The sequence below is a fragment of the Thalassophryne amazonica genome, chromosome 5 (genome assembly GCF_902500255.1).
Source record: "Thalassophryne amazonica chromosome 5, fThaAma1.1, whole genome shotgun sequence".
NCBI lineage: Eukaryota > Metazoa > Chordata > Actinopteri > Batrachoidiformes > Batrachoididae > Thalassophryne > Thalassophryne amazonica.
Window position 1 is genome coordinate 77939461 of NC_047107.1, and position 26222 is coordinate 77965682.

At 41.3% G+C, this 26222-nt stretch overlaps 1 protein-coding gene across 2 annotated transcripts; it reads right to left on the reverse strand.

The window, feature by feature from the left end:
- Positions 1-286: 286 nt before the first annotated feature.
- On the reverse strand, positions 287-25893 carry LOC117510757 (chondroitin sulfate N-acetylgalactosaminyltransferase 1-like). 2 transcript variants are annotated; one of them, XM_034170594.1, is made up of 10 exons: positions 25363-25893; positions 23240-23786; positions 21273-21373; positions 20993-21171; positions 16169-16385; positions 15941-16042; positions 12396-12577; positions 5343-5437; positions 2164-2245; positions 287-966 (listed from the first exon to the last, which is right to left on the reverse strand). In XM_034170594.1, exons 2-10 carry the CDS (start codon positions 23642-23644, stop codon positions 680-682), a joined length of 1650 nt encoding a protein of 549 aa, XP_034026485.1. In that variant the 5' UTR covers positions 23645-23786; positions 25363-25893; the 3' UTR covers positions 287-679. The 2 variants fall into 2 exon arrangements, with proteins under 2 accessions (XP_034026485.1, XP_034026486.1); XM_034170595.1 differs by lacking the exon at positions 25363-25893 and having other exon boundaries at positions 23240-23871.
- Positions 25894-26222: the final 329 nt, after the last annotated feature.

A 26222-nucleotide genomic window follows, 5' to 3' on the forward strand; every position in this document is an offset into this window, starting at 1 on the left:
AGGAAACACATACTTTACTTTAGAAATTTATTACAATTAAATACAAACAATATTTGTTTTAATCAAAGCTTCACACATCTGTGCTCATAGGAGAACAATAATTAAAGGAAACTGGCTCACTGGGTCATGTTGCATCTCGGGGGCATGATTTACGTTGATGTAAATAAATATCACCGGGAACCAGAACAAGGAAGCATTTCATCATAGAGACGTAGAATCATCCAGACCTCCTTCACCAAGGGAGTCACACACAACAGACTAGTGACAAATGTGCATTTCAACTGTACCCTCCAGAATACACCACGGTCCATCAGATGCACCACACTATTCTTCAATAATAACGGCTAACAATCAAGTTGATTTTGTCTTAAATTACATGGTGTTTGATGGTGATATCTGCTTTTTTACTTGTACAGTCAAAATAATATTCTCCCAGTCCACCACGTTTGTTCAATATCCAAAGTGTTCAATATCCAAAGTGCATTGATGTAGAAGCTTTACTATCAGCACCACATGTTCAGATTTATAAATCCATGGCTTGCTTGGTCACCGTATCCTCACAGTCAATAAATATGTTTGGAACAAGACCCTCCCATGAGAAAGAGGGACTAAATTGAGACTAATAGTGACTTATAAAGTCTATATCATGTCCATATCAACCTGATTCTGGTGTCCTTATTCATTTCCTTTCTTGGTTCTTCAGCTTGTGGGAGTTCAAGTGGGCCTCAATCTCTCGTTTGAAGAACAGCTCCCCCAGCTGGCTGTGTGAGGCTTCACTCATGGCTTTGGTCTGCATGCACATCTTATATTTGTCAGGTGGGAGCTCATCTGCACATGTTTTCTCGTGCCACAAGTGGAACAGGCCACGAGATGGAGAGCGAATCACCATCAGCTTACTGTGGAGGTACTTCCTGTACAGGTGCACATCCTCTAACCCCCAACCTTTAATATTCCGGTCAAACCCACCTGCAAGGTCATGTGGAAATGCACATATTAGTGAGAATCAGAGTATGCATGACTTCATTTTAGCTATAATCGGTTAGTAGGTGTGCTACAAACTGAAGCTAAACAACATTTTGCAGCTTCTTGTTGGTGCGAGGTGTGTCTTCTTGAATTTTGGGGTCTCTGAATTCCTATTCAAAAGCCTACTACACGCATGTTGTTAATCCACACATACACAAAAGATAAAACTAAACACAGCAATTGTTTTAAAAAGTGCATTAACTGCCTGACCTACAAGAAATGAATGAACTTTTTTTTTTTTAAATTGGCTAAACTTGGCAAAGAATATAAAAACTACACAGGTATTTAGGCTGGGCTGTTCTTCACTCTTTCTCAATGTCATCTGCTGTTTCTCAGTCTCAATAGGTTCAGATTCCTTTGTTTTTCAAGGAAATTACACATTTTTAATTATGACAGTGTAGTAAAGCTGGTACTGAGTCTTTTGAACTTGCTCAGTTGATCAATGCTACTGCAGTCCACACTCTAAAAATAATGAGAAAAATTGATGTAACAATTTGCACAGATTTTTTTAAAGTTATTTCAACTTAGCTAAAGTTGTTTCAACTTAACTAGAGAAGTCTTGTGGCATTAACTCGGTTGAAGGCTGAAATAACTTTAAAAAATTGATGCAAATTGATGCATCAATTTTTTTTCGCTGAGACAGCAGTTCCTTTTTTAGAGTGCATAAGCTATATTTTTATGTATGCTATAACAACTTGGGGCGCTATAGGACCTGATCAGTGACAGAATAGTGGTGTTGGTGAGACACAGAAGTTGAAAACAGAATTTTGAATAACAAACTTTGAAATTTTTGAAATGTTAGTTTTCAGATGGGGTGGTACTACTGAAATTCTTAGGAGAGTCCGCTGCAGAAACAAGGGAAAGACAAAAGACAGGGGCGGATATGGTACAATGTAAAAAAAAAATGGGATGCCAAAATGAGAGAATTGGTGAGATTGGTACATCTGTTGTTGCAACTTTATCTAAATTAGAAATCTGTTACAGAAAGTAAAAATAGTTGGATTACTGTGTAAAAAGTCCAAAATACCAAACTCATTCTGTGCTTGGTCTGAGTTGTTGCATATAAGACGAAACACCATTAACTACATCGTGTTCTCTGAATATGAGGGAAGACAGTGATGACTCAAGGTTTGGCGTTACCTATGTTCATGAAGTCAGACCTGTACTGGCACGTCATACCAAACCCAAAGTCTCTCCAGAAGCCAGTTTCTTTCTTTATCACCTGGAGACAGTAAGACCAAGACAATGAGAAGAAGGTTATTGGCCCTGATAGACAGAGGCATCTCTGTCTGACCAGTGAGTGACTGTGCGATTCAACACATTGAAAAAGTAAAAAAAAAAACGCAGTATATTTTTTGATCAGTCTTTGTGAATAGAAATTCTCTTTTTTTCACTTGCGTAACACTGAAAAAAATCTGACTCATCCTGTTTAGGGTTGACACAGAGATGCTGATTCATGCCTTTGCTGTCTACACAGTAACTTAAGAAATCTTTAAATGACTAAGAATACATCTGCTAGACTTTTGACCAGAACAAGGTAATTCTTGATTTTCTCTGGTGTTAGCTTCCTTTAGTGCAGCAGATAAATTCATTTTTTCAGTGAAATACTTCACTTATACAAAGAAACATGAAATTTTCTACACATCTTCTTCATAGATTAAGTCATCATTTTCACTGGATGGCCACTCAAAATTTCAAGATGGCCACCATTTTTTCAAGATGGCCGTCATGAAGTTTTGATCACGTCAATTATGCCCTCCTGGCCATGTATTTGAGTTTCTTTGTTGGTTTTATAGAGTCATGGCAGCAAGTCTGTCATGATCAAAGCCAATGATACAGATGTGCTGGTCATTGGCTTGAGTGTCTTCTCAACTCTACATAGTATGGGTGCAGCAGTTGTGGTTGGCATTCGGTCAAAGTTCGAGCCTTCGCTGGATTCCCATCCACGAACTGTCAGACTATGTAGGCCAAGAGAGGGCCACAGGAATGCCATTCTTCCATGCCTTCATTGGCTGTGATGTGGTCTCAGCCTTTAGAAGCAAAGGGAAGAAGACAGCTTGGTAAACTTGGGATATGTTCCCAGAGGCTACCCCAGTATTTTCTAAACTGAGCAAGTACCCTCCGTTCATTGAGGATGCAGACATGGAGATTCTGAAGAAGTTTATGGTTCTCATGTATGACAGATCCAGCACTGTTGACAGTGTAGATGAAGCCAGACTTGACCTGTTTGCCAAGAAGCAGAGGTCGTATGAAGCCATCCCTCCTACCAGTGCAGCTCTGCTTCAACACACCAAACGTGCAGCATACCAGGCAGGATGCATATGGGCTCAGGCCAGAAGCAGAGAGTCCATCTGATTGGGGCTGGGAGAAAGCGGGTGATGAGTGGAAGGTCTACTGGACAGCCAACTCATCAATTGCAAAGAGTTCTGAACAACTCACCAAATGTGGCTGCAACTCTGGCTGCCGTGGCAGGTGCAAATGCTACAGGCTCGGATTAGCTTGTACAGCTTTGTGCAGTTGCAAATGTGACCTGTAAGCTGTCTCCTGAATGAGCTTATGATTTTTGTATGGGTTTGCTGAGTTAGTCGGCCTAATGTCTTTTGGAAAAGGACACATCTTCTTCCTATCTGGCCTGAAGTTTTTTTCAGCTGCAAACCCACAAGCCACATAAATGAGCTCATACTTTTTTTTATTGATCTTCATTTGCTTATACTTACAGAATACAATTAAAATAGCACAACGTGAAAGTGGTAAATATATTTTTCTTCCAAAAGGTGCACTAAATCAAATCATTGTCTGGCAAGACTGCCACTCATACAATGCATATTTACCAGCTTGTAACTGCAAAATTGAGCCAGTGTCACAATGATGCACATCTGGATCAGTTTTATTTTCCCTAGATATCTATAGTCCATCTTTTTATTCATGAATTCTGAAAATATTTCATGACAGGCAGAGATTGCATCTATAGGTATCTCACAACTCTTGCATTCAAAATAATTTAGGATACGTCAATGCTGTAATGGAACTAAAATTCCAGCCTTATAATTTGGAGTTTTCAATGCATTGTTGTGATTTGCTTCTATCTTCTTTATTACCACCATATGTTTGTGCATCATATATAGCAATACAAATCCTTGAACCAAGTTCTCTTACCAGACAAACAAAAAAGAAAGTTTTCTATCGCGAAAGGGATTTTAGAGATTTTTCTCATAGCAAAAGGGTCCCTCGATGGTAATTTTGTTAAATATAATTCATCATAATGAAAAATATATTACTTCTGACTTATTAAATTAACTGTTCTGCAAAGTGGAAAAGGAATGGAACACTTGAATGCGTATTTTTTTAATATGTATACCCAAAAAATGACGGAAATCGGTACAACTGGCAGCCATCTTGAAAAAATGGTGGCTATATTGAAATTTTGCGTGGCTATCCAAACTTTTCAAAAGAGTTGGTCCTAGTGAGCAAGTGTGCCAAATTTTATGTTTCTTTGTATAACTGAAGTATTTTTCTCCTTATCTGCTGCACTACTTTCAATGGCTCCCTGTGCACACAAAGGCAGATTTCAATATTTTGCTGCTAATATATATAAACTACAGAATGGTTGTGTGTCCCCTTGTCTAGCCAACCTTGTGTAGCAGAACCTATTGAGCCTTATGTGCCAGCACAGGCCTTGCCATCTTAGGGTGCTGGTTTATTGTGCATTCTTATGGTAAACAAGAAACAGGCAGGCGAACCTTTACTTATTATACTCCAAGTTTGTGTAATAGCCTGCCTGTTAACATTAACTATTGACTTAAAACTCCACTTTTTTCCATTTTCTATAATTAGGAAATGCTTTTATTTTATTTGAACTGAGGGTGTTTATGACTTATTTATGATGTATTTTAAAGCCTGCTTTTTATCGCCTTTCTTGTTTGCTTTTATCGCTATATGTCATTTTTGTGATTTAAACTTGTGTTTTTATAGCTAGAATAAATAGTATTTATGGGTGTTTAAGTCTACACATTGCTCGTGCAGGCGAACAAGTTCGAAAATGATCATTTTTAAGAAATGGAAGAATATACATAGTGCATGTTGCTAATCACTAGAGAAAGCAAGGGAGCATGAATCTCTATCACCAAAAAAGCAAGAAACAAAACTGTGACCAGCTATCACTAGATGGCACTAAGACATACACACTGTAGCTTTAAATGTGCAAAGCACTTTGAACACACAGCTTGAAAGCTTGTTGTTGTTGAATTTAAAAAAGCTGTTTCTTCATCAGAACTTTTTATGTGCAGTTTTTAAATTTCATTTATTCATTTTTGACCCACCAGTTGTTGTAGAACAGAAGGTAGAGCTGTCTGGTTATTGTAAATTAGCGTTGGGTTGTACTGGCTGAAGACCACTGGATAGTACACTTTCTTACCTAAAGGAAAAGGAATTAAAGGGGTCATATACTCGTAATGCAAAATTTGTTTTTACAGTTTCCATACAGTTAGGAAATTGTCCATCAATTTTCAAACATTGAAGAAAATGTAGCAATGTAAGAAATTTAATTAATCTTTGTATTTCATGAAATGGAAGGTGGTAATGATATGATATTTGGTGGCTGAGTGATGCAAAACAAGCTGAATCAGATCTGACTCACATCCTTCACTTATCCAGTAAGGGCTGCTAAATGTCATGGTGCCTGCATAACCAGCAGGGGCCAGTAACATTCAAACTCAAAATTAACAGTGTGAAATGTGAACATGTCATGATCATTAACTGTCATTGTACCCAGTTTTAAAATGGTTATGTTAAAAATCATAGCAGCTGTACGTAACAGCATCATAATAAATGTAGTTGAGCAGATATCAATTTTACAGCAAAATTCTGCAAATACTGGTACAAGCACCAAATTTGGCATGATGGGATCCCAAGGTAGTACTGGTCAGGTGGCCACTTGAAAATCCAACATGGTGGTCATTTTACAAGATGGCCACCATAGAAATGCTCCGATTACAGTGGGTCAGTTTTACAGCACCAGTGAAATCTAAGATGGCATCTAAATTCAAGACGTCCACCAAATCAACCACACAATAATTTTTTTTCTCACAAGAATGTCATTACTTATTTGATTTGTGTGATCTTGTGTCATTATTTATTTGATTTGTGTGATCTTGTGTTATTACCTATTTGATTTGTGTGAGCTTGCGTCATTACTTAATTGATTTGTGTGAGCTTCCTGTCAAATTTTCAAGCATGCAAGATTTAAATTTAAGTTCCAACAGCAAAATTCCATTCTTCATGTCATGGCCTGCCACTTGTCTGAGTCTGTGTCATGGTTTTGTCCCCTGTCTGTGTCTACTTCTCTTTATTTGATCTACTGTCTGGCCCGGTCTTTGATTAGCGGTTTGTTATACTTAAGTCACAAGTTGAGTTCTGTCTGTTTTTTTCCTGAGGATCTCTTTTCAGTTCTTACCTTTGTTTTTCTAGTTTGGTTCTTTGTTCCTTTTGTGTTGTGTTTTCTTTATTTTATTTTTATTTAGGCTTTTGGTTTTGCTCATTTTTGCTTTATTTATATTATTTTGTTCACTGTTGGCTTTGGGTTTATCTTTTATTCAGGTTCTGTATGCTTTGTTTTTATCTGACTGCACACTCTTGTCTGGTGTTTGGGGTTTGGTCTGGGTCCCTCCTGTTTGCCATGCCTCTTTCCTGATTGTTCTCACACACCTGTGTCTCATTTCCCTAATCACCACCTGTGTTATTTAAGCCCTTTGTGTTTCTCATGTTTTTGCCAGTTCGTTGTGCTTTAACCTTGTGCCACAGGCCGCGTCCCAGCCTGTTTCATAGCCCTTGTTTAGTCTTCGCTTTTGTGCCGACCTGTGTTTGACCCTGCTTTGTTTTTGAACCTTCCCTTAGCCTCAGCCTTTGAACTCTGTCTTGCTGTGTTCCTGAACTGTGCTTATGTTTTGAACCACACCTCTGCCTTACACCTGTCTATTACCTCTGATCGCTGACAGTTATACTGTGTACTGTACCACTGCCTGAACTCAAGATAAAGCCTTTTTTTTTTATTACTCCTACTCCTCAGCCTGTGAGTCTGAATTTGTGTCCACTTCCTGTTTGTGGCCCAAATTGCTATTTGACATATAAAAGAACACAATATGTTCAACACTAAACACCTTTTAATAAGCCTCCATGCAGTCCTTTCAAGAGGAATACTTTCAAAGCATGTGCTGAGTGGAAATCAGTAATACTAAATGTAATAAACTTCACTCTAATTTGGCACATGCAAAATAAAACATAACTAGGACTGCAAGCAGTCATATACGGGCCCTCGTTCCGCGCGACCGCCTACCCAGGGCAGTGTGTTGTCTTGTGACCACATATGGGCATGTGCATGCAGGGGCAACCAGTCATCACACAGTTAAAATGTTAAACAAATCATACAATGCATCAAGGAGTTATGACATGTTGATTGTTCATCCACTAGGGGGCGCTCAGTGTACAAACAGAGGGGCTGGGTGTGTTCAGGGGCCAACCGTCATCATACATGTGAAGTTTCAAGTCAATCAGGGAAAGCATGAAGGAGTTATCATGACTTGATGTTCCATGGCAAAGGGTCAAAATGGCGGCACCATAGCGGCCACACCCTTCAACATAGAGAAAAGCTTTCAATAACTTTTGGTCAGTGTCATCTCTGGATGCTGTCAAATAAATTTGAAGTGCATTGGACAATATCCCTAGGAGGAGTTCGTTCAAATACAATTGCAAAATGAGAAGCAAATTCAAAATGGCCGACTTCCTGTTTGGAGCAGACTGATGGTGCAAGAGACTTTTTTGTACGTCTATGCAAGTCACACATGTGTACCAATTTTCATCTCCCTACTCCAAAAAAACCCTTATGGGGAGAGGTTTTTGAAATTTTCAAGGGGGCGCTATTGAGGCACTTTGCCCCGCCCATGGGCGAGGCCCCTATGAATTGTAAGGGGTTGCCAAGCTTGACCTGTGTATCAGTTTTCATGATGATGTGACAAAATTAAAGCCATCAAAAGGAAGAACATAATTTCATGGCGAAGGGGCGATATTCGGTACGCCACCACACAGAAGCCGTTACTCGTAAGTTCACGGCGATCATCGCCTATGTTCACCAAGTTGTTCTGCATGTTTTAGAAGTGGAAGGAACCTGATGGTGTTAAGTATGTGACATCAGTACCTGTTTAAGTATAATGTTCCATGGCGAAGGGTCAAAATGGTGGCGCCATAGCGGCCACACCCTTCTACATAAAGAAAAGCTTTCGATAACTTTTGGTCAGTATCATCTGTGGGTGATGTGGAAGAAATCTGAAGTGCATTGGAAAAAATCCCTAGGAGGAGTTTGTTCAAATACAACATGTGGAAATCACGCCAAAATGAGAAGCAAATTCAAAATGGCCGACTTCCTGTTTGGAGTAGACCCATGGTGCAAGAGACGTTTTTGTACGTCTATGCAAGTCACACATGTGTACCAATTTTCATCTCCCTACTCCAAAAAACCCCTATGTGGAGGGGTTTTTGAAAGTTTCAAGGGGGCGCTATTGAGGCATTTTGCCCCGCCCATGGGCGACGCCCCTATGAATTGTAAGAGGTTGTCGTGCTCGACCTGTGTATCAATTTTCATGATGATGTGACAAAATTAAAGCCATCAAAAGGAAGAATGTAATTTCATGGCGAAGGGGTGATATTCGGTACACCACCACACAGAAGCCATTACTCGTAAGTTCACGGCGATCATCGCCTATGTTCACCAAGTTGTTCTGCATGTTTTAGAAGTGGAAGGAAGTTGATGGTGTTAAGTATGTGACATCAGTACCTGTTTAAGTATAATGTTCCATGGCGAAGGGTCAAAATGGCGGCGCCATAGCGGCCACACCCTTCTACATAAAGAAAAGCTTTCGATAACTTTTGGTCAGTATCATCTGTGGGTGATGTGGAAGAAATTTGAAGTGCATTGGAAAAAATCCCTAGGAGGAGTTCGTTCAAATACAACATGTGGAAATCACACCAAAATGAGAAGCAAATTCAAAATGGCCAACTTCCTGTTTGGAGTAGACCCATGGTGCAAGAGACTTTTTTGTACGTCTATGCAAGTCACACGTGTACCAATTTTCATCTCCCTACTCCAAAAAAACCCCTATGTGGAGGGGTTTTTGAAAGTTTCAAGGGGGCACTATTGAGGCATTTTGCCCCGCCCATGGGCGACGCCCCTATGAATTGTAAGAGGTTGTTGTGCTCGACCTGTGTATCAATTTTCATGATGATGTGACAAAATTAAAGCCGTCAAAAGGAAGAACGTAATTTCATGGCGAATGGGCAGTATTCGGCACACCGCCATACGGACGCCGTTACTTGTAACTTCACGACGTTCATCGCCTATGTTCACCAATTTGTTCTGCATGTTTTAGAAGTGGAATGAAGTTGATTGGGTTAAGTATGTGACATCAGGACCTCTTAAAGTAAAAATAGGACCTTTCCAGCCACCACCGGGGGGCGCTATGGCGCAGGTGGGAACTTAAGATATGTAGACGTTCAGGGCGGAGCCTTCATCATGTCCAGCAAGTTTGAAGGATCTACGATGAAGTATGTGGGCGTGACAGCCGTTCGAAGTGAAATGGCGTGCTCCAAAAAGCTCGCCAAAGTTTGACAACCACTAGCAGCCACGCCTTTTGACTTAATTAGAATCTTTTGATAACTTTTGATCACCATTGTGTTGTGATGATTTTGACCAAATTTGAAGACTATCGGATGAAATCCCTAGGAAGAGTTTGTTCATGTAAGTAGTGGAAATGGCCAAAAAAGGCAAAAATTTGCTCAAAATCGAAAATTAAAATCAAAATGGCTGACTTCCTGTCGATATTTCACCATGACAGTAAGAGACTTTCTCATGCGTCCTGGCATGGTAAATATGTGTACCGAATTTCGTGAGGCTATGACAAAAAAAGCCCAATGCGGAGGGGTTTTTGAAAATTTCTAGGGGGCGCTATTTCGCGATTTTTCTGCGACCATGTGCGACGCCCCCAAAATATCGAATTTTGGATCCGGTCGGACGACTTTGGAAAGTTTAGTGAGTTTTTGAGCATGGGAAGAGGCCGAAATTTCCATTTCAAGAGTGAGAATAATAGTCATATACGGGCCCTCGTTCCACGCAACCGCCTACCCAGGCCAGTGGGTGCCCTTGTGACCACATGTGGGCATGTGCATGCAGGGGCAACCACTCATCACACAGTTAAAAGTTTAAACAAATCACACAATGCATCAAGGAGTTATGACATGTTGATTGTTCATCCACTAGGGGCGCTCAGTGTACAAACAGAGGGGCTGGGTGTGTTCAGGGGCCAACCGTCATCATACATGTGAAGTTTCAAGTCAATCAGGCAAAGCATGAAGGAGTTATCATGACTTGATGTTCCATGGCAAAGGGTCAAAATGGCGGCACCATAGCGGCCACACCCTTCAACATAGAGAAAAGCTTTCGATAACTTTTGGTCAGTATCATCTTCGGATGCTGTCAAAGAAATTTGAAGTGCATTGGCCAAAATTCCTAGGAGGAGTTCGTTCAAATACAACATGTGGAAATCATTTCAAAATGAGAATAAAATTCAAAATGGCTGACTTCCTGTTTGGAGTAGACTCATGGTGCAAGAGACTTTTTTGTACGTCTATGAAAGTCACACATGTGTACCAATTTTCATCTCCCTACTCCAAAAAAACCCTATGTGGAGGGGTTTTTGAAAGTTTCAAGGGGGCGCTATTGAGGCATTTTGCCCCGCCCATGGGCGACGCCCCTATGAATTGTAAGAGGTTGTCATGCTCGACCTGTGTATCAATTTTCATGATGATGTGACAAAATTAAAGCCGTCAAAATGAAGAACGTAATTTCATGGCGAATGGGCTATATTCGGCACGCGCCGCCACACGGACGCCGTTACTTGTAACTTCACGACGTTCATCGCCTACGTTCACCAATTTGTTCTGCATGTTTTAGAAGTGGAATGAAGTTGATTGGGTTAAGTATGTGACATCAGGACCTCTTAAAGTAAAAATACGACATTTCCTGCCAGCACCGGGGGGCGCTATGGCGCAGGTGGGAACTTAAGATATGTAGACGTTCAGGGCGGAGCCCTCATCATGTCCAGCAAGTTTGAAGGATCTACGATGAAGTATGTGGGCGTGACAGCCGTTCGAAGTGAAATGGCGTGCTCTGAAAAGCTCGCCAAAGTTTGATGACCCCTAGCAGCCACGCCTTTTGACTTAATTAGAATCTTTTGATAACTTTTGATCACCATTGTGTTGTGATGATTTTGACCAAATTTGAAGACGATCGGATAAAATCCCTAGGAAGAGTTCGTCCAAATGTAAGTAGTGGAAATGGCCAAAAATGGCAAAAATTTGCTCAAAATCGAAATTTAAAATCAAAATGGCCGACTTCCTGTCGATATTTCACCATGACAGTAAGAGACTTTTTCGTGCGTCCTGGCATGATAAATATGTGTACCGAATTTCGTGAGGCTACCACGAAAAAAGCCCAATGCGGAGGGGTTTTTGAAAATTTGTAGGGGGCGCTATTTTGCAATTTTTCTGCGACCATGTGCAACGCCCCCAAAATATCAAATTTCGGATCCGGCCGGACGACTCTGGAAAGTTTGGTGAGTTTTTGAGCATGGGAAGAGGCCGAAATTTCGATTTCAAGAGTGAGAATAATAATAATAATAATAATAATAATAATAATAAACAGCGCAATTACAATAGGGTCCTCGTAGGACGTTGCCTACTCGGGCCCTAATAATAATAATAATAATAATAATAATAAACAGCGCAATTACAATAGGGTCCTCGTAGGACGTTGCCTATTCGGGCCCTAATAAATACCATAAAATAGCTAACCTAATATAACAAAATGGAATTTAATATCATTATCATTTTAAATGATCAAATAGGAGACGTTGTATGCAAAAAGCTATTTTCATTGTCATTTTGGAGGCCATCTTGGAAAATGGCAGCCATCTTGAATTTTTAAGTGGCCAATTCACCAGATTTTGTGTAGACATACAATAACACTGTATTCTATTTCTGCTCACAATTTGGGAGAATCGCCATCCCAAATTTGGTGCTTACATGACCAAATACATGATTTCTCCATTACTGGATCCACTAATGTGAAAGAAATGTATCCAGTGATTGTGGACGTCTTTTACCAAATGTTGAAAATTCACAGTTTTATGCTCATTAACTTGACAAAATGCCAGTGATCCACATTTTGATATGATGTGCAAACTGTCAACTGTAATGTGAAACTAATTTCTTTGAAGTTATTGATAACAATGCTATAGATGAGTCAGTATTATTAAAAGGCTGCTCACCAGGTTCTGCATTCAGACGACAGGACGTTAGGAAGTCTGCGGTGAAATGGACATCAACATCACAGAAGAAGAGCAGAGCATTATGGCTCCGTCTCCAAGCCCGGGTGCCCACCTCCAACCCTCGGCCACGAGAGAACTCCTCATTCAACTGGATCAGTGTAAAGCCCCTGAACTGAGTCTCCCTAAATGCAAAAAGAACAGAGGAGGTCTTCCATTGGTTTAAATCATTTCCTTATTTCACTAAGATATTTTGGAGAATTTAATGTTAAAGCTAGAGTGTGTTGGATTTAGTGTCATCTAGTGGTGAGGTTGCAAACTGCATTATGCTGTCGCCAGTCACGATTTTGTTCTTCACGTTTTTGCTTCTTTGAAGGCTGGCAGTCATCCTCGCTTGCTTTCTCTTGTAATAAACAATATGTACGATCCTGCATTTATTTATTTATTTATTTCCAAAAACTAAGGTTCTCAAACTCATTATCCTGTACCAGCATTCAGTAGACAGTGTGTAGACAAGCAACCACTGATTACTCTTTTTGTTCAGTTTTCTGGTAGTGCTGTAAAATGCAAAAGGCAGAGTAAGTATGTCCCTTTTGGGCTACTGTAACAAAATGCTGGTGCAACATGGCAGTCTGTATGAGGGGCACTGAAACCATGGAAATACAGACCTGGAATGGACGTGTGCACCTCAATCTATTAGCGTCGCTCAGGACAGGAAGGCGCCATTACTAAGGGTGGAGATGTGCCCATCAGCAATAATAAACTGACTGCATTTTTTGCACTAGCGTCGCTATTTCTTAGCGGATTTTAATAAATGTAGGCTTGTTTTAATAAAGCCCTTTGAAAGCTCTTTCCAATGAACCTATGCATGTGTGGGTGAAAAAAAAAAACTTTTATGTAAAATGCAGAAATTTGGGGAAATTATGATAAACTGTGCTGCTTTTCTCTCTCTATTGTCACTATTTGATAACAGATTTTAATAAAAGTAGGCTTGTTTTAAAGCCCTTTAATTGCTCTTTCTAATGAACCCATACATGTCTGGGTAGAAAAAAAAAATGTTTTATGTAAAGTGCGGAAATTTGGGGAAAATATGCCATTCTGTTCATTTACTGTGATGTTTTTTTTTCCTATCATCATAATTCTCTAAGGATTTTTATAAATGAAGCCTTGTAAGTTGTATTCAAGCTGATTAAAAGCTCTAATGAACCCATACATGCCTGGATAAACAAGGTGTAAGGTGGAACTATGCTAGTATATAAAGGTATATCTAAATATCTAAAAAGGAAGAGTAAAATAGGAGAGTAGAAAAGAGTAGAGTAGAGCCACTTAGGTGCCTGGTCTTGAGAACCAGGGATGGTGAATGGCTTTATACACTCAACAAAATATAAACGCAACACTTTTGGTTTTGCTCCCATTTTGTATGAGATGAACTCAAAGATCTAAAACTTTTTCCACATTCACAATATCACCATTTCCCTCAAATATTGTTCACAAACCAGTCTAAATCTGTGATAGTGAGCACTTCTCCTTTGCTGAGATAATCCATCCCACCTCACAGGTGTGCCATATCAAGATGCTGATTAGACACCATGATTAGTGCACAGGTGTGCCTTAGACTGCCCACAATAAAAGGCCACTCTGAAAGGTGCAGTTTTGTTTTATTGGGGGGATACCAGTCAGTATCTGGTGTGACCACCATTTGCCTCATGCAGTGCAACACATCTCCTTCGCATAGAGTTGATCAGGTTGTCAATTGTGGCCTGTGGAATGTTGGTCTACTCCTTTTCAATGGCTGTGCGAAGTTGCTGGATATTGGCAGGAACTGGTACACGCTGTCGTATACGCCGGTCCAGAGCATCCCAAACATGCTCAATGGGTGACATGTTGATAACCATTTGTAAAATCCAGGCGGCTTTTGATGGCTTTCAGTGGAGTGAGTATATGAGAAATTGTTTAACAGCTGTTCCAACATGTTCCAACTTGTCCTTAAGGCTTCCAATGGAGGTGTTTTTCCTGAGGCGGAGTGTCGCAGCGGCTGCGAGCCGACGCTGCAATCCCTCCGCACATCTTGCATTAAAAAAATCTCCTTTAACAGTGGAATATCCAGATAAAATGCTGAAACTGACTTCTTCTGAAACTTCTCTGTTCTCTCACGACGTCCTGGATCAATAGAGCCTGAAATGTGGAGGTTTTCAGCTTGAAACAGGCTGACGACGGCGCCTGAGAGCGCTGCGCGACGTCTCGCACTGTGGGAAGTCCTTAAAGCGACAGTATCACCTCAAAATCTCTCATCAGCTGTTAAAATTTTCACCGAAAACCAGCTTAATTTTTCGAACCGTGTCCACTTCGATGTGTCTCACAGGTTTAGAAAAAATTTTGATCAAACAAAGCGTCAGTCTCTCAGCAACTTCTAAGACAAAGGAATTCCGACGAGGGCCTGGACGACTCCTCCCACAAGGAGTGCTCAAAGGCGAATGATGTCACCGACAGGCGTGGAAAAACTCACGCATGCGCACGAGGGTTCAAGCATGTCTGACGTAAAAACATATGAATGAAATCCATATAGTTTTTGAAAAAATAAAAAGGACCTATACTTTATTGACAGCCCTCGTACGCCAATAAAATCTGAATGACAGATTCCGGGGGGGTGGTAACAGCCTGTCCGAGTCGTACACAGCAGACTTCACACTGAGCATCAACCCCGACAGTGAGCTGAATTGGTGGGAGGTTTGCCAAACTGTCCTGCAGTGTTTGTTGAGCTGAGGGTTTTTTTTTGCTTGCTTCCTTTCACTACCAATGTAGAACTGTTTTGTATTCATCAGGAATGTGGTAGGTGGACTAACACACATCATGTCGCCTCTTTCCACATTATGAACAATTCTACATCAGTGTCTAACTGTATGTTTCAAGAAGCAGCGTCTTTTTGGGTTTCATTGTCTCACCCTGAATTCATCTGCAATCTGTGATTAAACCTACTGACACTTCAGTTAGTAAATAACCAGCTGTATACACTATAACCATAAATTACGCACAATTAATAAGATGAATGTTCTGCACCTGCTCAGTGTCTGTGGATGTCAGAAGATCCACAGTATGGAGAAAAATTCTGACATTTTTATTTTAATTTAAATCACCTTAGCCTGCGCTTTGCTGGGAGTGAGTTGAGTTTTCTCCAGTGATCATCCTTTTTTGTAACCTGCAGCTCTAACTCATGATCGATGCTCTCCATCTGACACGCATGGCAGAATTTTAAGGCTTGCGTCCAAACTGGAGAGGCGCGCAGTAAAAAGGTGTAAATTGTTTGCACAAAACTGCAAATGTCCGTCAGCTAATAAATTCCATAGGTGTATGTTTAAGATTTAGGTCTGTGCCTTATTTCAACATGTAGCAAGGGTCACCGAGGCTGGGATTCAAATGTAGGGTTGCTGCAAACCGCAGTCTGTGGCATGTGGTACATGACATAATACCTCAGCCATAAGCGCCCCTAATATTAACATCAACATTAAGACAGCAGGAAGTGTATAATGTGAGGTCTTTAGCTGTATTACCTCGTGGTCTGGTCCAGTACAGCTTTAACCTGGTCCATCTGGTCTCTTCCAAAGTAGACCACTGTGAGATGGACCCTGCCATCCTGCTGGATACACACTTCTCTGAACACATAAACAGTGGAGGTAGGCAGACACTTTCATATTCCCAATTTATTGATTAAAATCCATGTTTTTCTTTAAATTCTACAGCAGTTAGTGATGTGCACATGTCGGACTTTCTAATGATACCTGAAGTTACTGATGAACTGTCTGAATGCATCGGCCCTCTTGGAAAGAGGCACAATGATGTTGATGAGCGTGCTGCTCATGTCCACCCTCACACTCTTCACCTTTGTCACCGGGCCAAACGGCCGGAAGAGGACCAGCTGTGTGAAGTCCCGAGGGCCCTCGCCTTTGAATGTCAGCTCGTAAATGGTTCCTCTGTCCCTCTCTGTACGGGTCAACCCTGTCAGACACAGACATGAGAGATATTAATCAAGCTGTGCTGACTAAAGTTTACAGTATACAGCATGTGAATTAAAAGTCTCAGTACAGTCATTACTAGATAAAATAAGTAACATTTTACCATCAAGATGAATCCAAAAGAAATTGTTTTGTGGTCTCGTTTGGGTGCTGCGAGTTCCTGCCACAATTCAAGATGTGCACTTCAAGCAGATATTCACATCCACAAATCTATGAGTGTGTGTTGTGTGGGCCGCTGAAGAGGAGGTACTGCTGGCCCACCACCACCAGAGGGCGCCGCCGCCCCACAGGAGCAGCCTCGGTAACAGCTGTCACCCATCACCTGAGACAGCTGACGACAATTATCACTGGGGTATATCAGCAGGACGGCATCTCCACCTCATCGTCGAGATATCGTTCTACCTGGAAGGTAATAATCTCAGCTGACTGCTTGACAGTAACCTTTGTGATTTTTGTGAGTGATTGCAGACTTTTTTCTCCAACGAGAGGTGGAGGTAGCTTCCCTGCCGTACAGGTTGCTGGGTGCAAACGCGCCCACGTTAATTGTGTTCTTGTTCCTCGCCAGCAGTACCAGGTCCGACACGCGGAGGCAGTGGCCACCTGGGAGTTCGGAACTTGGCGGCTCCAGTATTCCCGGGGTCCTGTGGCGGAGGAAACCGTGTGGTTCCGGTTCTACTTTGGAGAGGCGTCTCCTATCTTCGAGCCTGCCCACACGACACCTTTGTGAATTGAACTTTGTCCATTGTTGTAATTTGTTGTGTTTGTTGTGCACGTTCGCAACAGTAAAGTGTTGTTATTTGACCTATTCCATTGTCCGTTCATTTGCGCCCCCTGTTGTGGGTCCGTGTTCCTACACTTTCCCAACAGTGTGTTTCCAAATGAACAAGTCACCCTCCAGTCACATGGGGCGCGTGTCTTTCTCAAGGAAAATACTGTGGTGATTTATAACTGCTGTGTTCCCTGTTAACAGTAGACCATAGACATAACTGGATCCCATAGAGGTGGTGGGTGAGAGGAGGATGTTGGTTACACTGGCATCAATTATGGACAGCCCTTCTCACCCCTTCTTACAAGAGACTGTGGGAGCCTTAAGCAGCACCTTCAGTAATAGATTGCTGCGCCCTCAGTGCAAAACAGAAAGCCTCTGCAGGTCATTTATCCCGACTGCAGTCAGACTGTATAATACCTCAAAATGTTTTTAGTACCATAACCACCTGTTGATTTTGCACTATTAACTACATCTTCAGCCACCTTTTGTGCTTTATTACATGCATAACTGTGCAATTTATCCTGTGCAATAATTTTACCAAATCTGCACATACTTATACTCATTTATATTCTGTTTTTCACGTAATCTGTTCGCATCAGTATTTATCCACCCACCAGCAAACATTGCAGTGTACTTTAGTCATCTTTCTTTAATATATTTTTCTTTTTCTTTACCTCTGTATGACTCTTGCTGCTGCAATAAGCATTGTGATGATCCCATCTGCTGTGATCCCAGCTGGACGCTGTTCTTTGTTTTACCAGCTGCCAAGCGCTCTGCGCTGGACGCTGTGTATATAAAATAATTATTTTTTGTCGGATTAATCATTTTCTCTGCAAACCGCCCATTAAAAACGACTGTAATCACTTCCTGAATCACACAGGACCGCTTCAGCTTCAGCCGTTCTCACGCATGCGCCTAACAAGCTGCAGAAAGCATTTTGAGCCGTCTAAAAAGGTAATTATTTGTCATGATTACATTGTCATGACTTGGTAAAACAGCTGTGTGTTTTTTCCTTCTTGTGTGCAGCTGTTAAAGTTAACTTCTTGTTATAATCGTTCAGATGAGCTGCGCTCTGATGTGATCCGCTGATGTCACCACTCGCTCTGTTCATTTCTTTACTCCACTTGATGAGCTGCACATCGTGTTGGTGATTAGATTGCACCACGTAACATGACATTTGTGCGTGAAAGATTTTTTTGAACATTTCAAAATTCTCTGTGCACAGTAGCACACGCTGGCACTCCTCTCACGTTCACTCTGCACCCATTAAAGATGAGTTTATTCTCCAGCACGACACAGGTCGTGCTAGTGCGTGAGTCAAAGTCATGCTCGTGTCACTGCACCTTAATCTACTGGATATGCAGCTTTTAAATTTTGGATTGATACAGGTGGGGGCAAAGCAAACAAGATAATATAGCTGTACAAAACATGCAGTTCATTTGAAGACTCACAGAATATTCAAACACGCCATTTCCTCCAATTTAAGACAGACTATTCATGCAAAGAACACGAACAAAATAACAGCTGCTCCATCTCACACATCATAACATCAATCAATCAAACAATCAACAACTTTATTAATCCCACAAGGGGCAATTTCATTTGAGCAGTCCGAAAAAAAAATAAATAAATATATAAATAAATATATATATACACTCAACAAAAATATAAACGCAGCACTTTTGGTTTTGCTCCCATTTTGTATGAGATGAACTCAAAGATCTAAAACTTTTTCCACATACACAATATCACCATTTCCCTCAAATATTGTTCACAAACCAGTCTAAATCTGTGATAGTGAGCACTTCTCCTTTGCTGAGATAATCCATCCCACCTCACAGGTGTGCCATATCAAGATGCTGATTAGACACCATGATTAGTGCACAGGTGTGCCTTAGACTGCCCACAATAAAAGGCCACTCTGAAAGGTGCAGTTTTATCACACAGCACAATGCCACAGATGTTGCAAGATTTGAGGGAGCGTGCAATTGGCATGCTAACAGCAGGAATGTCAACCAGAGCTGTTGCTCGTGTATTGAATGTTCATTTCTCTACCATAAGCCATCTCCAAAGGCGTTTCAGAGAATTTGGCAGTACATCCAACCAGCCTCACAACCGCAGACCACGTGTAACCACACCAGCCCAGGACCTCCACATCCAGCATGTTCACCTCCAAGATCGTCTGAGACCAGCCACTCGGACAGCTGCTGGAACAATCGGTTTGCATAACCAAAGAATTTCTGCACAGACTGTCAGAAACCGTATCAGGGAAGCTCATCTGCATGCTCGTTGTCCTCATCGGGGTCTCGACCTGACTCCAGTTTGTCGTCGTAACCGACTTGAGTGGGCAAATGCTACATTTGCTGGCGTTTGGCACGTTGGAGAGGTGTTCTCTTCACAGATGATGCGAAGGAGATGTGTTGCACTGCATGAGGCATATGGTGGTCACACCAGATACTGACTGGTATCCCCCCCCCAGTAAAACAAAACTGCACCTTTCACAGTGGCCTTTTATTGTGGGCAGTCTAAGGCACACCTGTGCACTAATCATGGTGTCTAATCAGCATCTTGGTATGGCACACCTGTGAGGTGGGATGGATTATCTCAGCAAAGGAGAAGTGCTCACTATCACAGATTTCGACTGGTTTGTGAACAATATTTGAGGGAAATGGTGATATTGTGTATGTGGAAAAAGTTTTAGATCTTTGAGTTCATCTCATACAAAATGGGAGCAAAACCAAAAGTGTTGCATTTATATTTTTGTTGAGTATAAAACAAACCTAAGAAGTTAAAATTAATAGCAAGAATAAATAAATAATAAATAAGAACATGGCAGACCTACGGAGCATTTAAAAGTCGAATTGCCACATGTTGAAACACTTCCTGACAGATTACTGTCCCAGTGTGTGACAGCAACTGACACACCTCAAGAAAGTGCAACATTTCTATGTTATTAAAGAAAAAGAAATGCATTGTTTTGGAGACCTCCCTCAAAATGTATTTTGCAACTGAAATGAATATTTTCATGTAACTGTAAAAGAAAAGATACAGCACTTAAAAAGGTAGTTTGACATTTGTCAACTTGTGCTGTAGTTTTAGGTGTTTTGAGGTTTCACTCAAGACAAAAAAATTAAATTAATCAGGACAATATTGCTTTCAAATGCAAACATCGTCACGGGCTAACTAGTTAATTAATATAATATCATGGGGTGAGCTGAAAATACTCAGAGTAAACGGTTTATTGTCTCCATCAAATAGGCAAAAAAAAAAAAGTCTTTAGAAGTGCCGTGTTGCCTTCCCCGGGTATTACATGTCAAGTGCTAATGAGGGTCAGCATCTTACAGAACAACTCTCTCATCTGCAGTCAACTTGTAATGCCTGAGTGGAGAGCAGCACAGGGGGAGAATGACTAAGCTAAAGTAAGCGGCTAACTGTACAATCAGTCATTTTTAAAGGTCTCTTTGAATAGAGTGAAGTACACGTTTACCCCTGCAGGGTCCCTCTCCATATTACTGGACACTTGTAATGACATTTTAAACTGTTTAGTGGCGTAAAGAAGGAGTTTGCTAAGAATGTTTTTAGCTTCCCCCATCCTATAACGTTACACAGCCGGTTAGCCTGTGAAGGTTTTCACATTGTGAATTAATAATGCGACAATTAATTTTGTTTTTACACGTAGTGAATACATGACTCCTAAACTATTTAAAAATAGAGCCCAGGCTGTAAAATCCTAGAGTTCTCCTTTAAAGTGACAACATGTGGTGATTGCAATGTTTCCTAGTTTTCCAGTCTTTATCAGCACAAGTATTCATAACCCTCACCCTCTAGGAAATCTGACGGGCCGTACGCTCGCTTCCGTCTGTCACTGTCCGCGTGCTGCTGAGGGGCATTCAGGACATGCAGAGCTGTTTCCACAGAGCCGATCAGCTCGTCTCGGTGGTCCTTCCTCACAGGCCTCTCCTCAGGGTGTCTGGTCAGCCCCGTCTCCAGCTGGTACACCCTGAGCAACATAACCAGCACAAGATTTTGGATGCACTTTAGCCTGAGAGACCTTGAAAGATTTTCTGCTGTCCTCACTGGGGAAGGATCATCCACACTCACCTCTGCAGTGTGAAGGTGTCAAAAGGAATCAGTGCATATTCACTGGGCAGGTTAATGCCTGAATTCACCTCAGCCTGCTTCAACTGGGAGTGGAAAAACTCCTGGCGGGCAAATATTCAACATTTACTACTTTTTTACTCAATGTAAAAAAGAAAAAAGTTGAAAAAACCTTTAAACTTTAAATATAAGGAACCAGACTTTGAATTAAATATTTTTCTACCTTCCTCTTACAGATAGTTATGGTTGGTGTTTCAAGTTGAACATAGGCCCACAGATTTGCCTTTGTGTGTGTAGAACCCTTCCTGCTACAAGCAAAATTTAGACCTGAAACATCTCATTTTAGATTTCCTTGACACATGTCACAGAAGTCCACAACTGGTCATTTTCACTTGCTGTGCCAGATATTTCCACTGAGCCGGTCATTGTACAGAGAAAGAGGGAGCAGCAGTAACTCTTTTCAATTTAAAGTGAAGCGCACACAAACAGACAAAATTTGATATTTTAGGATGCATCACCTCATTGTGTATGAGGTATTTAGGAGTGTGTGTGTGTGTGTGTGTGTGTGTGTGTGTGTGTGTGTGTGTGTGTGTGTGTGTGTGTGTGTGTGTGTGTGTGTGTGTGTGTGTGTGTGTGTGTGTATATATATATATATACATATATATGTAGGACATACCGTTTAATCAACCGCAACCGCACAGCAAGTCAAATTATCTCAGATATTTGCAGTAAAATGTTCAAAAATGACACAGCTGCTGCTAAGCAGTCTGCAGCAGCTCACTAGCTGTGACCGAGTATGATCACATCCCTACTTATTCATAAATGTATGGCTTAAAATAGCTTAAACTGATGAGTTGTATAAAAACTCACCTTGTACAGTTTCACAAATTGGGAAACTAGCTATAGAGACCAATACCGTGTATTTTACCAGATTGTAAGCATGTTCATTTCTGCTGTAAAGTTGGACATTTTAACATGGGTGTTTACGGGAACTGACTTTATTTTGGAGCCAGCCTCAAATGGTCATTCATGGAACTTCAGGTTTAGACACACTTTAGCGTTAGCTTCATTTTTCAGCAGGTTGAGGCTTTTTAAAAGATGTTTTAAGACACTTGGTGCTCTTTATTAGCTCTGCTGAGCACACTAAAGTTTTACTTCTTTAAATGATATTCAATGTTGTTGATAAGTATTTTTCAACTTAGTGAGAAAGCGTCATCTTGGACATTTTGGACATGCAAAGTGTTTTTCCATGCATGATCCAGCACGCAGGTTCCTGAGTATTGAGCACATTTCACCTGACTGTGGCAGATACATAGTTACTTTAGAGATGTGGGGATGGACCGGTGTCACAGACCAAACGGTCCCCCCTAAAAATTGGTCCGCTCTGCGCCACAGCAGCACGTCAGACTCAGACGTGCTGCTGTGGTGCTCTGATCAATCCCCCGTCTTTTATGATGAAATAATGCTGAATTTATGTGGAAATGATTGTTGGACAAAAGCTTCAGATGACTGAAGTGCAGTTTGAAGCAGAAACAAGGTGATAATCAATGAACCGCTGCTGACACTCAGATATGATGCTTCTGTTGTCCAAAATGGCGCATGCGCAGCAAAGGCAGGGCAGACTGATTTTTAGGGGGTACTGTTCAGTCGGCGACTCCAGTTGTCTGCCTAGGTGGTTGCCATCCAGGACGCAAGGTGATTCTGTGGTGTCGTGGATGTGGAGAAGTATAGCATCAACACATGCTCCCAGACCTGGCATGAAACTTAATGAATTTGAGCTTATTTAAAGAGTATTGTCAAGTTAGTCGAGATCTTTGATTAAATTTGTTCAGCTAAACTAGCCTAAGTGATGTCAGTAAATTCAAAAGTCTGTACATTTAAATGTTTTCTCAGTTTTATGTTTGTTTATAGTGCAGTATAGTGCACCAACTCTTCCCATTTGTATTCTATTGATGGTTTGGTGTTCCTACCTTGAGGTCAGACTGTGTCGGGATATTGTGCAGGCTCTCCAGACCTTGCGGCAGGACACCTTTGGCTTTTGCTTTCTCCAGGGAGTCCTGCAGATGCTGCGTCCTCTCCTGCAGCGCCTCCTTCAGCTGTGCAATCTGTTTTGTCAGGCTGTTGATGTAATGTCTGTGAGAGTCCTCCCTCTCTTGCAGTAAGGCCATGTATCTCTCCTTGCTGGTGGCTCCTGCCGACCACGGTGGCGCTTGCTGGCCGCGGTGAGATGTCGGCTTGCAGGCCATGAGGTACAGCAGAGCCAGACAGCAGCAGAGGAGCAGCATAACAAGGCCAACACGGGCCACCAGCGACAACAACCAGCGTTTAAACATGATGCTCAAACACCTCAGGTACTTTAAAACACAGCTCAACATTTTGGACCTTCATTAAACACATTTAGGAAAGACTTTCTCCTGCATTCTGACTTTTTAAAAAATAATTTCTCACATCCACAAGCTGCATCTTCTTTAGTCACGTGCACTTTCGCTTCTCACATCAGCACAGTGCAGAAAATACCTAGAATGAGAAAGATGTATGTTGTAAAAGAGTAAATACATGATTGCATAAGAACTGGTACAGTTTATATTGTATTACAAACCATTCAAATTGCGTTTTGTTTTGTTTTTTTAACTTTTAGGAACAGTAGGTGGGGTAAGCAAATACCATACTTGCCTCCCAACTAAAATGCCCTTGGTTCAAGGTCACCCCTGCCCCTCGGTCCATCATGTAATGTGGACTTACATGAGGAAGGGTATCCGGTGTAAGATCTGTGCCAAATCAACACAATCGATCCACTGTGGCAACCCCAAGCAAAATATGAGGATAAAGTCAAATCTGCATCCAAGACATCATGGAACCACCCAGGGTCCTGGATGGCAACCACTCAGCCAGACAGCTCGTCCATGTTTGATGGACGATGGTTTTGATGGGTTTTTTGGGGGGGAGCAGGGGTTGCTACTGTAACAACATGGTGTTACAACATGGCGGCCTCCATAAGAGGCCCACTGCCATATAGATATGAAGGGCTCATTCTATATTAAAGAAAATACATCAATTTAATGAATGTAATGAACAGATTGTTATAAAGGCTGTATTCCATTTCTGCTAATAAACAAGCTTTAAATAGTCTGATTATACAAAACTGGTTCACTGACATTTATTTCAAAGCATATTTTAAACTCTACATTTAAAATACAGGGCGGCCCATAATTCTAACCAGGAGTGCATAGTTTTGTCTGCCAGTATCAGACTCTCGAGCTGCATGTGCCTGTGCGAAAAAATAGCACTTTAAAAAAAAAAAATCACAGAAACAAAAATTTACTTTATATATTCACTGTGAGTGCCACGATGCTGAAGGTGAGAAGTGACAGAAACAAGCATGTCTTTGTGTGACTTTCCCACCTGTGTGTGTGTGTGTGTGTGTGTGTGTGTGTGTGTGTGTGTGTGTGTGTGTGTGTGTGTGTGTGTGTGTGTGTGTGTGTGTGTGTGTGTGTGTGTGTGTGTGTGTGTGTGTGTGTGTGTGTGTGTGTGTTTTCCCATCGTTAGTTTATTCACAGCACAGTTGGCTCTTTATTGCTCAGGTAGACGCTGATCTCATGAAAGACTTGCTTATGTTTCCATGTCCACCCAAGCAAAGTGTGTATGGGTGTGTGGGGGTGTGTGGATGAGTGGGTGTGGGTGTGTGGGTGGGTGCATTGCACAGACGCACGTGTTAACACTGCAAAGACCTTTTGGGATCTGGGTTCCATGAAGTCATTGTAATTATTATTTTAATAACGTGGGCATGCACACTAATGCTTGCAGTGGTTTAAACCTGAATGTGACATCCACGTATGTGCGTGTGTAATCTTCCACAGCTTCTGTGGCTCATGAAAACACAAAATGATTAAAGCAAAGCTGTCATGTCAGTTTTATAGCTTACAAGCAATACCATGGGGTCATCAGTTCTCTCTCCTCTCACGATGGAACTGATTGCAGGTTGTAAAGACACAATAAAGTGAGGTTATAGGAGCTGAGATGAACATTATCCCCCCCGAGAGCACAGTTTACACTTCAGGACAGAAAGATGAAAAAAGATTACACTTCTACTCACCGAATGCTGTCAATCTCACTGGAAAGTCTCCTCTGTTATCCATCAACCAAAGCATCTCTGGTGCGACACAACAATGCACGTACACTGCGTTTGCATGCTTTTGAAAGTACAAGTATACATCAGGAACTGTGTATTTGATCAGAGAGGTGCTGTTATGGAACAGCTCTCCTCCTCTGCAAAAAAAAAAAAAAAAAGTCCAAATGCCCTTCTCAGTCGCCACCTTTCCCCAGCACCTCCCCTTCTTTTTCTCCTTCCATCCCTCACTTTCTATTAGAGAAAGTGTGCACTCCATCCCTGTGAGATCTCAGACCATCTGCCTAAATCCTGAATTCCCTTTCAGCTTCTCAGTGACTCTGCTTTGCCCTTAAGCCTAATTAAGAGGCAGTGGGAGTACTGCAGGCCCGCAGACCTCAGTGCCACCTGCAATCTGTTGGAGGGAAGCTCTTTGCTACCAGTTGGATCTCAGCGACAGCATGGAGATGTGTACATTTAAAGAGGGCTCGTACAGATGACACTTTTCTCTGTTTATTATTAAAACACAACTTTCTGTTACAAACTTCTAACAGGCTGCATGTAAAATATACATTTATTCTTATTTATTCTCATACTGCAGTGCACATTTTATTATGTCCATAATAATATTATTTTTAAAAACTAATGAACTAAATTTGACAGAACATGGTGAGAAGAACTGATACAACCTGAAATATAACTAATTATATTTTTAGGCTTATCTGGAGAAAAGCTGTGGCACTGTTATACAGTGCAAGTGTTGACTGTATCAGCACAATGCACATGACATTGTGCTGAGTTTGGGCAGTGTTTTCAGCAGGTGACAGACGGGTCTATGGGGATATTAC